General features: G+C 59.5%; 1 protein-coding gene across 2 annotated transcripts in view; it reads left to right on the plus strand.

Annotated features, from left to right (window-relative positions):
- The window catches only part of CDH4 (cadherin 4), a 703,097-nt gene that overhangs the window by 636,124 nt on the left and 52,067 nt on the right, over nt 1-14,906 (plus strand). For both annotated transcript variants that reach the window (XM_024239065.2, XM_054541916.2), the window contains one exon: nt 903-1,075. In XM_024239065.2, the coding sequence (XP_024094833.2) occupies nt 903-1,075 (173 nt within the window). The remainder of the gene's footprint in view (nt 1-902; nt 1,076-14,906) is intronic.

The raw sequence follows: 14,906 nt of genomic DNA on the forward strand, positions 1-14,906 counted from the left end.
CACAGCGTTAGCACAGAGTTGGTGCTCAGTAGGCAGGAACTAAAGCCCCCACCCACCACTGCTCCCGGCAGAGCTTGGTCCTCAGACCTGGAGATGTTCTGAAGCCACAGGGTGGGGTGTGCTGATGCAATCCCTCCCGAGGGTAGGAAAGGCTGCACGGCCAAAGGAAAGCCAAGTGCCATTCTCAGAAAGTGGGGAATGTGCCAGTGTGTGCTACAGACCTCAACCCCAATGTGTGCATGGGGAAACTGAGGCACCAAGCTGCGAGAGCGCATGGGCAGCTCACTGAGCCCCTCTGAAATGCCAGCGGCCCCCAGTCCCAGAGCACCCCCAGATGTTCTCCATCTGACGGAGTCCCATAGGCACAGCCTCCCTGCTCAGGGGGTCCCTTCTAGGTTTGTTTTCCACTGTGTCCTCTGCGGTGTTCATTATACAGCTTCTGTGTGTCCAGACCTATACCAGGCCCTGCTTCAGTGCCTCTGAGTCCCTCCCTTTAAGCCCAGCCAGGCTGGGCTCCCTGCAGGAGTGGAGGCACCTTGGACGCACTGTCGGGGCCTCAGGCCACCGGGCTCCAGGCCTGGTCTGCTGCCCCATGCTCTGGAAGCTTAGAGAAATTCTTCCTCCTCTGAGGCCTGGTCTTTCCCCAGCTGAAAAAGGAAGAGGTCAGAGCAGATGACCTCAAAGGAACCTCGAGCTCTAGAAGAAATCCTTCTGTGATTCTAGAAGGTGGGGTGGAGGCAGCAGGTGCACTAACACCACCTCTGAACATGCCGAGAGGAAGGGGGTTCTGCTACGCCAGACTCACAGAGAGCTCTGTCGTCGGGAGGCTCTGCCCAGGTGTGTGCAGGGGCGGCAGCCTGTGTGGCAGGCCATCCCCATTTGAGCTGCTGTCTCTGTTCCAGGCACCTACGTGATGACCGTCACTGCCAACGATGCTGACGACAGCACCACGGCCAATGGGATGGTGCGGTACCGGATCGTGACCCAGACCCCACAGAGCCCGTCCCAGAATATGTTCACCATCAACAGCGAGACTGGAGACATCGTCACAGTGGCAGCTGGCCTGGACCGAGAGGTGAGGCGGGGTGGGGTCTGTGTGCAGGTGGGTGAGCTCCTGGTCCCCGCAGGACACCCACAGGACCCTCGGGGAGCCTCTCCAGTGGTGCAGTCGGGGAGTGATCGGAAGCCTCCCCAGTGTCACTCTCTTGCCATAGAGAGACTCAACAAAGGAGGCTCTGGAGCACTCACCACCGGCTGCTATGGGCGAGTCCTTGTGAGATTTCCAGAACAGGCCCTGCTGGTGTGTGTGGCTATGGGTGGAGGCCTCAGAAAAGCAGGGACTACACGCTGGGGTCTCAGGGTCTAGCCGCAGTGGCACTCAGAGTCTGGGGTGCTCTGACGGCCCCTCTCAGGACCTGAACACACACACCTGCCTCGAAACCCACCCCTTCTGGGCCTGGCGCCTTCGAGGAGACCCACCCCACCCAGGCTGCGGCAGCCTGGCTGTGACGAAGAGGGCATGGAGAAGCAATGCTTTTCACACAGCCTGAAACCATCACAGCCAAATGAATGGGCTGCTGGTTGGTGCTGGGTTCCATGCGCTCCCACCTCCTGCACTGTCCTGCGGCCCCACGAGGCTTTTGCGACAGAGGCCTCCCTCCACCCCTTCATCTCAAGTGCCCGCCCCACTCAGAGACAGAACACAGAGGGAGGCCCTGGGCGGTGGGTGAGGTCGGGTGCCTGCTTCTGCTCTGAAGCTTGCCAAGTGCAGGTGCATCTCCAGGTCCCCGGAAGATTCACCACCCACTCCTGGGGCTGAAAGCACCCCACCAGCAGCACCTTGAGTCCCCAGGTGCCCAGGACAGGGCATCACCTGCCTTCCCCATCTCCATCTCCAGGTCTCGCTGTCTGGTCTCCTGTTTGCACTGTGCCCACACAGGCCAGCGTCATTCCAGACGTAATTTACCCTCTAAGGCATTTGGCTCCCAGGAGCCGGTAGAGCCACCTCACTGGGCTCAGAGCCAGTGGGGCCCTGCCCACGGGAGGCTTGTTTCCAGAGGCCACAGTGCCACTTTCTGGCAGCTCCTCGGTCTTGCTGGCCTCAACTGTCCTGCTCCGAGTCGGTGGCTTCTGAGTGCGTCACGGCCCTCAAGCTCTGGGTGTGCGGGGACCCCACTGCAAGCTGGGGCTGCCAACCTGTCACCAGGACTTGCTGGTGTCGCTTTTGGGGCTGGGGCTGGCAAGGAGGTGGCAGGTTCTTCCAGGTTTGGGGCTGTGGGACCCCCGGGGCCGCCAGTTTCCACCTCTTCTCCAAAAACCAAGACTAACCTGTGGTGCTGTCTTCATCCCCGCCTTTCAAATCAACCAAAGCCAAGCTACAGCCTGGAAAATCCCACCTGTCTCCATCCCTGAGAAGAGCACAAAGGGATTTCCTGGAAATTCCTAAATTGTAAGGGGGTGGTGCTCAGGGTAACATGGGGGCAGAGAGGCCACTTGGGAGGTAAGCCTCAGCAGCCGTGTGGCTTGCAGGGAAAGCGAGGTGGCCCCCAGGGTCGGCACAGGCTCGGGACTCACACCCGCACAGCAGAGGACATTGTCAGCCCCGGCCGTGGCACCTTTCATCTGAGAAACGGGAGGATGATGACAGCCTGGGACTCCAAGGATCAGAGATGGAGTCGTGTGGCAGGCAGCGTGAGGGCTGGCACGGATGGCACAGGCGAGGACTTTTGATGCAGGATTTACATAAACGTTCTTAGAGTGATGTTGGCCAGAATGCCCGGGGCTCCGAGTGAGCTGCGGTCAGTCCCAGCACCTTCACCCCAGGACTGCAGGATCCGCTGAGGCCCCACCGCCCTCCAGTGGCCATGAATGAGCGCCCGCTCCACTCAGACAAGGCTCTGCAGATGAGCTGCGCCTGGCCCTGGTCCCATCATTCAGCTGGGGAGACGATCCCATGGGCCCATGGCCGAGTCAGGAGTGCTGTTAGTGAGGCCCATACAGATGTAGAGGAACCAGATACCGTCCCCCATCTCCTCGGTAGCCTGGGGTCCCCCGCCTGCCCTGGGGAGAGAGGGCAGCCCCTGTTTGCCCACACACACACACACACACACACACACACACACCTGTGAGCAGCTCGTTTCCACAGGCTGGCACCTCTCCAGGGTGTTTGCACAGCTTTTGGCAGAGCAGGTGGTCTGATTGGAGCGTGTGCTTGCAAGCCCCTGCCCACACACTCCTGCACACGTGATGCTCCAGAGTTACAGATGGCATGACACGGCTGCCAGCTGTGTCCAAGGAGAGGACAGGACAGCCGAGCAACGGTCAGGCCTGTGGGCGCCGACACCTCTGGGATGGCCCCTTGCAGGGGCAGGGGCAGGGGTTACCTAGAGCCCACAGACTGCCCCACCTGCGAGCCATCAGCTCCTGGTCTGTGACGGGGAAAGCACAGGGGCCGAAAGGGCAGTAGGGACACTCAGGGAGATCCAATGGGGCCTCGCCCTCCAGTCCCAGTGCAGGGGCATGGCTGGCTGCATGCTGGCCCCAGGAAACCATTCTCTCCCTACTCTGCATCGGACATTGCGAAGGAGCAACGTCCAATTGGAGAGGCAGCTGGTTCTACTGAGCAAAAGGAGAACTGGGAAGGGGAAGGTGTGGGGGTTTCACAGGGTTGGGTGCCTGCAGGAGAGGCATGCAGGCGTGCGGAGGGTTCCAGATGCGCAGACGCAGTCCATGAACACACCTCTTCATACATCTCGTGTACAACATGGCAGCAGTCCTCCCTTAGGGCCGGGGTTTTCGTATTATAATGATAAGCTGGGGATCTAAAGGGAACTACAGGCCACCTGCTCTGGCCTGCACTAATTTCATGTCGGTCCGCCTTCCCTCTGGTTTCCGATGGGGTTGAGGGGGTCCCTGTGGCTTCAGGACCATCTGGTCTCCTTTAGCACGAGTGTCTATAGATAAAGGGACTAAAGACAAACAGCTGAAGCTTTCCCACTGCTGGGTGGAGGGCTGGGAGGTCTGGGGTACTTTGTAGTTTATATTGTAGGAAAGAATATGTGATATTTTCCAGGCTGAAAATATATACAGGCAACATCTGTGGACCCCGCTTCACAGCTGAAAATCTTGCAAGGCTCCAGCAGTCAGTATGGGTGCAGACTCTGACCCTGGGAGGGATCAAGAGCGCCACGGAGCCCACGACACCCTGGGGTTCCCCCAGCTGGCCTGGCGCACCCCACGGGAGGGACACCCCCTGGCCTCCTTGGGCCGGGCATTCCTGTGGGCATGTCAAGGCCCGTGATAGGGACGGTGCCCAGCCTCCTGGGCTCAGCTCCCCCTGCCCCTACAGATCATGGCAGCTCGGCCAAGGGAGGGCCAGCAGTCCCAGCCACCCAGAGATCTCCCCACCCACTGGCCAGGCCCCAGTGAGGCTGACCCGGCAGCTGGACCCCCTGCCCAGGCCAGACACTGAGGCAAGGCGGGGCCAGCCTGCTCCCCAAGGCCCACAGCAGACACAGAGCAGTACCCGCCCCCCACCCCCCAGCCACCGCTGTCGGTAGCTTCACCGTGGCCTGCAAAATGTTCCAAATAAAATGCTCATTTAAAAGCCATTAGAGGTGTGGTTGACGGACGGAGATTTATGAAGACTGAGGGACATGAGGAGACGCTGGTGTTGCGGGTGCTGGCGTTCTCCGCTGTGTGTGCCTGGGGATGTGAACAGCCCGGCTTCTGTCCGACGGGAGGCCCCGTCTGGTGCATCTCAGGTGTGGTGTGCTGGAGAGGGCGGTCTCGTGTCTTCCTCCTCCAGGGCTCGTCGGGAACGTAGGTTGTGTGGTTATTTTCCTTGATGATCCTTCAGCTGCTAACATTCGATTCCAGGAAGATCCATTTCTGTCCCATTTCTGTCTCGTGCGTGTGAAACAAGCTGGTTGATGCAGTGAAACCCAGGACCCCCATGTGGACCGGCATCGTGGGGGACAGCAGAGCCGTGGCCCAGGGGTTCAGGGGACGGTCATGGGGCTGGACTTTGGGGCCATGACCCCCAGAACGTCCCTGGGGTGCATTGTGTGACAACGCGTCTTTGGCTGGGAGGACCCCCAGGCAGGGGATGGGGTGTAACCCAAATGAGGCCCAGCCCCAAGGAGACTGTGACAGGGTCATCACCAGGAACCACGGGGGCCACAGAGGGAGGCCTGCGTGGACACAGATGGGCGTGGTTGTCCTAGAGAGGACAACAGGCCCTGGCCTGCGTGAGTGGCCGGGAGCTGAGCTGCAGGCCTGGGGCAGCTGGGGCAAAGCTAAGGCCCCATCGTGGCCGTGGCGTCCTCATTCCCAGCCACTATCAAAACAAGACCTTCATGGGGAGCATGTCCCTGGCAGCAGGACCCCTCCCACCTTCTCTTCCCCCTGCCCCTTTCAAACTGAGCCCAAGCATAGGAATATCCAGGTCCCTGAGCTGCTCCCTCCCCAGGTTCGATGTAGCCCCTGGCTGGAAGGTGGCTGTGGGGTCTTGAATCTGAGACAGACCTACGCGTGGCCTGCAGCTGGCTGCATTTGGGTACAGAGACAGTGTTGGGCGCCCTCAGAGCTCCTGGTGGGCAGAACCAAAGGTGTTCATGTCATTTCCACGTTATTTTCCTTGTGCAAATGAGTCTGTTTCCCCTTCTAAAGGCACCAGCTCAAGGGCTTCCATTAGAGAAGCTGCCTCCAGCACACAGCAGCCATGTCCCCGGGCCACCGCCTGGCCCCAAGTCTTCAGCAGCCCCTCCCAGTGGGGACATTGAGGCAGGCTCCCCTCCCCAGACATGGAGAGGTCATCCCCTTGGGCCAGTCTCTGCAGCAGTTTATGGCGTGGTCTCAAGGTCGTAGGTGACCTCTGAATTTGTGACCCCTTGGCCGGGGGAGACGCAGGGCCCTGGCATTGGCCACCCCCCTCTGCCCACTCAGCCATTCCAGGTCCTGTCTCCCGCCTTGCACACAGTCTCTCCCACTTTTTCGCCTTTGCCTCGGAATAGAAGTCCTGGAAGCTGCCAAAGACTCAGCGGGGGTGTGCCGAGGCCAGGGCGCCCCTCGCCACGGCTCTGCTTTCAGTGTGGGTCTGTGCTTAATGTTCAGAGCTGCCCTGCTCTTCCTTCGCCCACCTCCTGGGGAAATCTGAATAATGGTTTACAGTTAACCGCTTTTGCAGCAGAGGAAGCGCGTTGTTGGATTTTCAGCAGCAAACAATAAAACAACAACAGGTTTTAAGACAACGGCTCCAGGACCACTGTTGCCAGGCATTAGTAAACCCACCCAGGCAGCCACTGACAGCAGTGTAGACGCCAAGCAAGCACCAGTTCAGCCCCTCCCAGGACCCGGCCTTCACCCAGCAGAGCCACTGCGCCCCTGGGCCCAGGCCTGCTGAGCCCGACAAGCTGATTTCTGTCTGGCTTGGCCTATCAGAGAAGAGCACACATCGGGACCATTTCTCCACCAGCCCAGCTTGGCTTGCCTCAGCTGGACAGCTCAGCCGCTTCTGAAAAGGACACATCAGTAGTTCCTTTTTCTCTTCCTCCCGCTTTACAAAGATTCATCTCCCCTGCCCTTGTGCAACAAGCAGAGTCTTCGGGGGAAGCACCGGAGATGCTTCTCAGCACCAGCCTCCATCTGACAGAGTGAGTCATCTTTAGGAAGAAGAAAATCCACAAACATCATTGCTGCCGTGTCTAATTAGGCAGAGCTATGTAAATTGAGCGCTTCTACATGATTAAGACGTCAGGAGAGGCTTCGATAAGACGTGAGCGGTTCAAGTGTCTCTCGTGTACCAGCCGAAGATGCCCCACTTGCTAATCCTATTCATCTGACGTTGTTTCCTAATTAGAATATTTATGGCCTAATGAGGAGGTGAACGTGCCGCCCGAGCCCCATCCTGAAGGTGAGAGTGGGCTCTGCAGACGCAGGCGCCATTCCGATTGTTGTGTGGTGAAATTAGCGCCGGGCCAGCATTGTGCTCAGCGTCCCTTCCTGGCTGCTCCCGAGGACGTTGATTTTGTTATTAGAAACTGAATCCGGCCTCCCGGTCCTATCACAAGAGGACTATCACCTGGTCACCTTCATCAGCTTGAAATTTCTTCCCAAACAAGGTGGGCCAAATTCGTGATCTCCTGGTCTGAAAGGATTCTGGGGAAAGCAAAACCCACACCTCCCGGAACGTCTTCAAGACCCTCTGCCCGCTCGGCGCTGTCATCCACTGGATGGAGAGTGATAACGTGGCTTTGTTCTACTGCTCGGGATATCGTTCTCACCACCATCGACTTTAGTTAATGTATTCACGTGATTCCAATTCCAGTAGAAAGTGTTCATCGGTGACCAGAATGTCCCCTTTCCCTTTGAGAGCAGCGTGGCATTCTGAAGGCGTTTCTCCCAGGCAGTGAGCCTCTCGTAAGCCCCACCCAGAGGCGTCTGTCTGGGGAGGGCAGTAGCCTGGGGGAGGCGGGGTTCAGCGTTTCCTGCTGGCTGGGTTTTGAATCACTGTCATGGAACCCTGTTTTGAAGACGCTGAATATGGCTATGTCGTCTCAAAGAAAAAAAATATTAGCAACTGAGACAAATCTGCTGCTGACCCACCTTGGGCCAGATTTGTGCCCCCTGAAATCTTGGTCTCCCCTCCGCCCCTCCCAAGAGAAGAGAAGAAAGGGGAGGACGGTGGTGAGAAGGTGGACCCAGCCAAGGAGCCGCCATCTTGGGGCTTCCACCTCCCTCCAAAACAGAGGCCTCGGCTCCCGAGTCCCATAGCGTCCCCCAAGTGTGGGGCACTGAGCAGCCCCAAGAGGACCTCAGGCCAGCAGGTCACCCCCAGGACGCAGAGGCCGCCACCCCTTGCCTTGGGGGTGAGGGTCGGATACAGAGAGAGGGTCGGGGTTTGGGTGTGGTCCCCACACAGGATGAGGTTCCCAGGCACGCCGGGCAGTGCATGCTCTGAAGGTTGGGCCACACGTGAGCTGGCACCCACCGCTGCTGTCTCAAGGTTTCCGAAGGCTAGAGCTGGCAGGTGTGGCCACCCAGCAAGGTGAGAAGAGGTGCCAGTGAGTTACAGAGTGAGGGACCCCCAGGCCCCAGGAGGGCAGGAACAGCGGTGCTAATGGTGACCTGGTTTCATGGGGGACCCTGGATGGCAGAGGAGGGGGCTGAGCCACAGGACGGCCCAGGTGACCCCCAACCAACTCAGGCCACTTCCCACCAAGAGGTCCCTCCCTGGTGAGGAAGCTGAGTGCCCCTTACACCCACCAGCATGAAGGGGTCCTGCGGCCACAGGGCATGAGTGTCAACCACGCTGAGCAGGGTCACAGCAGAGCAGAGTCCGGACAGCTCCTCCGTCCACGGACGCCACTGGAGGATGAGCCTGCAGCCCCTGAGCAGCTCTTCCACCATAGGGCCACGTGCACACGGGGTGATCTCTGTGCCTCAGGAACCAGCGCTGCGAAGGGAGGGGAGGCGATGGCCATGGAGTCTGAGAGGAGGCTCCATTCCAGCCGTGGCATTTCGTAACCAAAGTGCCAAGTGTGGTCCAGGGCAGGGCTGCAGGAGAGAGAAGCGGTGGCTGCGGAAGAAATAAACCATTTCGTGGTGCAGCTCCCCAGCGAGCCGCTCCCGTGAGCCGGCCGCGGCATGAACCGTGGCCAGGATTACGGCCCCACCTGGCAGCAGCGGCCAAGACTCCCGCCTCAGAGCCTCTAGTGGTCAATTAGTCGACCTCTGTTCATCTGCTTTTGGAACTGGGCCCAGGCAGCTGTGGTTGTAGCCGGAGCAGAGGCCAACGTCCCCATCTGAGAAGGGCCAGCGCCAGGCAGAGGGCAGGAAGAGGAGGGGGCGGCACGTAGGGGGCTGCAGGTGGCGAGGAGTGAGAACCCGTCACAGCCGGAAGTCCAGGTACCCTGGGGGCCACTGGCCCAGCCACAGACCTGGCCCAATTGGCATCTGAACTGGGTTTATTCGTGGTCCCCAGAAAAGCTATGTCCACACCCTGAGCCCTGGCCGTGTGACCTTGTCTGGAAAAGGGGCCTTTGCAGGCGTAAAGATCTGGAGATACAATCGTCTGCATTGGGGTGGACCCTAAATCCTTACAGAGGCAGAGGGAGACAGGGGAGAAGGCTGCTTGGAGACCGAGGCAGAGACCAGACAAGCCAAGGGCGCCTGGAGCCGCCAGGAGGTGGAAGAGGCAGGAGGGGTCCTCCCTCAAGCCCCTGGATGGAGCCGGACCCTGCCCACGCTTCCACCTCGAACCTCTGGCCTTCTGGACTGCTGTTTTTAAGCCACCTCGTTTGACCAGACCCTGACAGGAAGCGGCCAGACTCAGTCCCTTTTGCCGAGAAGCCTGTGTCTGGCTCTGTGCCGAGGCTTTATTGGCACACAGCGTGGTTGACCATTTGCACATGGGCGGTGCCACACTCCAGGATGGCACCGTGTCGTGAAAGCCAGGTTACTTAAGAGGAAGGAGCGGGGATTTCATCTGCACCCTCAGCCGCACGGCTCCTTTATCGGTCAGATCCAGAGTCTCAAACCCAGAGACAGGTCCCACCACAGAGGTGCAGTTTGTATTAATCTTGTTTTAACTCGGCCAGCGTCGAAGCAGGAGATTTCTATTCAAATCCCGCCTTCTGGATTCTCTCAAGATTCAGATCCTCTGGTGACAGGGCCTGCTTTCCTGCAAGGCACCAGGAGGCCTGGGCTAAGGGAGTGACCACCCAGGGCTCTGAAGCCCCTGGCCCGGGGGGTGCAGCCCCTCCCTCCTGGGGCTCCGACGCCAGGCCCAGGGTGCTCCCTGAGTCACTGTGTGCAGCTGTTTTCCCTGCCGTGGAGAAATACTTCCTCTAGGTCTATCAAAAGTGAGAAAACGAAAGACAAAAAGTCCCGTGCGTCTCAGGAGGATGGGAGAGGGAGCGTGTCTGCGGAAGGGCTGGATATTCCCGAGTGTTTCCCGGCACCCCAGGTGGCGTGGGCCGCCCCAGCCCCCCACCCCTTCCTATTTGTCCGAGAAGTCTCCCGGCCAGCCCTGCAGGTGCCTTTCCTTCTCTTTTATGTCCACCGTCTCCCCCACACCCAACGGAAGCCACTCAGACCATGGCACACCTGCTCCGCTGTCTCCAGCCTCTGCGCATCCCCTGCTCTGTCCACGCCCAGAAGCCCCAGCGATCCTGTTCAAACACCAGTCTGAGCTCTTGTCTTCTCGAACCCTACCACGGTTTCCTGTCTCACCCAGAATGAGAAACAAACCCGGCCCCATTCCGCCGGCACCCCGAGCCCACCCCGCCTGCCCCAGGGCCTTCTCTCTGGCTGTTCCCCCTGCCTACAGCATTCCTCCCGAGATCCCCACGCTCGATAGCCACATGTCTGCTTGGCAGACAGCCCTGCCTACCACCTGGTTTAATCCAGCGCACTAAGTGCCGGGTCCCTCTCTCCTGCTGTGTTTTTCTACACGGCCTCTGCCCCCAGCTGATATGATACTCTTTGCTATTTGCTGTCGGTCTCCTCCCCTAGAGCCATGCTTCCAACCTAGGGTGACGTCTTTCTTGGGACACTGGGCAAGTGGTGGCATCTGTGGTTGTCACAGCTGGGTGGGGGGCGCCACCGGCATTGCATGGGTGGACACCAGGAATGCTCAGCACCCCTCAGTGCCCAGGACACCCCACAGCAGAAAACAACCCAGCCCCAGGGCTGACAGTGCCCAGTGTGGGAAAAGCTTCCCCAGGGCATCAGCCCCAGGAGGGCAAGCGCTCCAAGAGCCACTGGAATCCATGGCTCAGAAACCCCAGGCCCCTGGAGAGCTCAGGCACGTGGCCCTCCACAGTCGGGTGTGACTGCCCGGCCGCTGGAGAGGGAAGTGTTCTCCTCTGTGACCCAGGGGTGAGGGGCCAAGAGAGGCCCCAGAGAGGAGCCCCCAGCGCCTGCTGGACTGACGGGACCTCCCCTGCCTGCCCCCATCTTGTTCCTACCAGACATCTAGACTCTTCGAATCACCAGCGGTCATTCCTGGCAGCTCCTCTTCCCTCTGTGCCCAGCAGATAATGCGAGAGACAGAGAGAAACAGACAGAGAGAGACGGGGGAAGCGAGAGGGTCCCAGCATCTCCCCTTTCCACCCCCAGGTGGTGGGTTTTGTGGATTTAGGAAGCACAGACCTTCTTTGTGGCCTCCCCTGCCCCCAACATCAGGCCAAGGGAGGAATCGCTGCCTGGAACTGGGACTCGCTGCCTGGAACTGGGAAATGCTGGTGTTTTCTCTGGGTTTGATCCAGCTCGGCGCAGCAGAAGGCAAACCTGGCTATAGAGTGAGGGGGAGGGTCTGCTGGAGTTGGGCTCGTGGGGCGCAGTGCAGAGGCTCTGGGCCACCAGTGAATGCCGCCAGGGCTAGGGACACCGGAGGCCCCAAGGGGTCATAAAACCCACAAGAGCTGAGGCAGCTGCACGTCACTGTCGTGGGTGTGCAAAGGCAGCTGAGCAGAAGGTTGAGTGAGACACGCTTCCTTCCACACAGCAACCCGGACAGCTAAGGGGCCAGGTCCCCGGGTTTCAGCCCCTCATCCTGGAGGAGGCAAAGTCTGCGGAGCCAGGAGTGGTGAGGGAGAGACAGTGGCAGTGGGCAGTCCATGAGTTTAAAGGGGTGAGCAGGGTGTTCAGGAAGGAGGGAGGGAAGGTGGCCACCCCTTGGGGCTCCCTGTGTGGCCGTGCCCCTGAGCAGGGGTGATCTCTCGGTGACAGCCTGGGGGCACCCAGCGAGGGGCTCCATGCTCAGCCCCTCCCCACCCCAGGCGAGGGAACCTCAGAAAGGAGCCCTCTGCACCCCTGGACCTGCATTTGAAGGCTGAAGGGCTGAGCACCTCACCTCGGGGGCAGTTGCTGCTAGTTCCTGGGTGCCCGGGAAACTCACCTGGACAGGTGGGATGTGCCACCCAGGCAGCGCCTCCTCCCAGAACAGCAGCAGCCCCGAAGGGCTGAGGGGTTTGGAGGAAGGAGAGGGCCCTGGGGTGGGGGTGGGGAAGGCTTCCTGGAGAGGAACTCAGCCTGTAGCGGGAGGTGCAGGGTCGGGACACCTGCTGGAGCCCTGGACTAGGAGTAGGCGTAGGGTAGGCCCCAGGTCCCTTCAGCCTGGAGGGTCCCTTCTCTGATAGCCTAAGGGTCAGCCTGCAGGCCCAGCACAGAGCCTGGCCAGGACCACTGCCAGCCAGAGGCAGCCCCCACCCCACCAGCTCGGTGATCCACGCCAGAGTGGACATAGGGTGCTGAGTCCCTCGGGGCCCTGCAAGGCAGCGGGGACTGAAGTCGACACATAGCACGTTCGTGCCTGTGCCTTGAGAGGGAGCTCACACGCCACCAAACACACCCTTTAACTGTACGCTTCAGCGGTTCCGTGGTCACGAGGTTGTGCAACCATCACCTCGACTTAGCTCCGGGATGCTTCCATCACCCCAGAACCGTCACTCCCATTTCTCCTCGACTCCCTTCCCCCCAGCTCCCCCAGCTCCCCCAGCTCCCCCAGCTCACCCAGCCCCTGGCAGCCCCGAATCTTCTTACTGCTTCTGCGGATTCGCCTATTCTGGACATTTCCTGTAAGTGGGCTCGTTCCACGCATGGCGTTTCGTGTCTGGCGTCTCTCACCGAGCATCACCGTGGTAGTTCGTGTCTGCGTTTCATGCCTCTTTATGGCTGAATAATATTCCGCTGCATGGGGCAACCACGTTCTCTTTGTCCACTCATTGCTCAATGGACACTTGGCTATTCGGCCCTTTTGGCTGCTGTGAATGGCACTGCTTTGGACGAGGGCGTGTAAGTCTTTGTCAGAACCCCTGGTTTGAGCTCTTTTGGATACATACCCAGGATCGGAGCTGCCAGGCCCCGTGGTGACTCTTGACTTGTGAGGACCCGCCAGCCTGTTTTCCACGGTGCCTGCACTCCCTCCTCCCACAGCATCTAATCTTCGTGCTGGAGTCACATTTTCAGGCTCCAGACAGACCCCAGGTGCTGTGCAGCCTGAGGATGAGACGCAGAGCAGGGCCCAGCCCTCTGTCTGCTCCATCTCTCAGCTTCCGAGGGGATGGAGGTTCCAGCAATGACAGCTGGGAAGGCCCTTGGGGAGTGTGTGGTCCAGAAGGAAGTGGTGGGAACAGCACTGACCTGAGAGGAGCTGGAGAGCTCCCAGAGCAGCAGCCGCCATCACGCTGGGACTGGCTCCGGCTCACCAAGAAGGAAGGGATGCAGGGCATCTGCAAGCCTGGGCTGCAGGGCCTTGGGACTCCTTTTATACCCCCATACAGACCGCCTCTAGGTACAGAGAGCCCGGAGCAGGTGGGGGAGGCGTGCTTGCAGCCTGGCAGATGAGACCATCCCTAGATGGTGGCTGGGGTGGGGGCAGCATCCAGGAGAACTTCAGGATCTGAGTTCCAGGCGCGGTCCTGCCAGGGTGCCTCATTGGCTGTGCGGCTGGCCAGCCGACGCTGGGTATGGGCAGGGCACGCTCGACTCAGGAAGCTTTGATGCCTTTCTAGGGCAGGCCGGCCACCCGCATTATTGATGGCTGTTCTGCGAAATTTACATGCTGAGCTATGGGAAGGTGAGCAAAAACCCCAGGGATGGCCCACTGGTTTTCTTCCCTCCTCTTGAACTTGAAAATGGCCAAATCACTTTTTAATGAATTCACTCTGGCTCCACTGCTGATGGTGTGGCTGGCTCCAGAGACCTCTGCCATGTTCTCTGCACCCAGCAGAAGCAGGAAGGGTAGGGGCCCCAGCCCAGGACACGAGCAGGCATCCAGCAGGGCACACCTGGCTGTGCAGGACTCCCGCTGCCCCCGCAGACACCTCCATCAAGGGTTGACGTGGGGAGCGGAGGCTGCACTTGTCAGCCATGGAGAGAGGATGCTGGGACGCTGGTCCAGAGCTGAGTCCTGGGTCATCTGTTTGTCCTGTGAGGGCTGGGAGACACTTGCTGGCCTCCAAAGCACTCACCAGCCCCTGACCTCGGGGAAGTCCCAGGCCTTCATCTTCTGCAAAGTGGGAGGGCGCCTTGCCCCTGTGCCACACAGGCCCTTGGAAGGCTGCACACAGCGAGATCTGTTGGGGCACTGGGAGGAGGTGCCAGACACTTCTGAGAACAGGGCCCTGCCCTGTGGTTAACGTGGGGTTCCCCTCGCCTGCCTCATAGGAATGAAATGCCCTTGAGGGCAAAGGGCGCAGCCCCATGTAAGCCTTTTAGATAAATATGTGGAAACCTCCAGCCAAGCCAGCCCAGGCCCGCTACATGCAGACCAGCCACGTCTGCAAGGAGACCTGTTTGCAGGAGCTCCCATGGCTGCCTCATGAGCACATGCCTGGGTCCTGCCTACCCACCCTCTAGCCCCAGATACCATCCTGGAAAAGGGGGCGGTGGGGACAGTGATGAGGTCAGGAGCCTGACCCCACCTCCCCAGTGCTCCCAGGGGAGCCAGGCCAACCCTGCCTGGACTTCAGAAGCCCTGCCAACAGGAAGGCCACTGGCTGCTTCTGAGGGTCCCCTGGGAGAGTTCTTCCTTCCTGCGGGTCTAGCTTCCTGCCCCTACCCAGCCAGGAGACACCCCTGCCCTGCCTCTCGAAATCAAGACCCAGCTGCCCTCTTGTGGCAGTCAGCTGCACACACACAGACACAACACACCCATGCACATCCATGCACATGTGGGTTTACATGCATACAGAGGTGCACACATACACGTGTGTATACACGCACACACAGGCATGCACACTCATGCACAAGCACACATACACACACATGCACACGCACATACAATACACTGTACATGTCTCTGGGTTTCTACAATTCTTGATTTATTTTCAATATATAGAAAAGAATACATTTCTTTCCTATACATTGAAAGCACCACAGCCAGGGGTGGCTTCCATGAA

Source organism: Pongo abelii, chromosome 21 (genome assembly GCF_028885655.2).
Source record: "Pongo abelii isolate AG06213 chromosome 21, NHGRI_mPonAbe1-v2.0_pri, whole genome shotgun sequence".
Classification (NCBI taxonomy): domain Eukaryota; kingdom Metazoa; phylum Chordata; class Mammalia; order Primates; family Hominidae; genus Pongo; species Pongo abelii.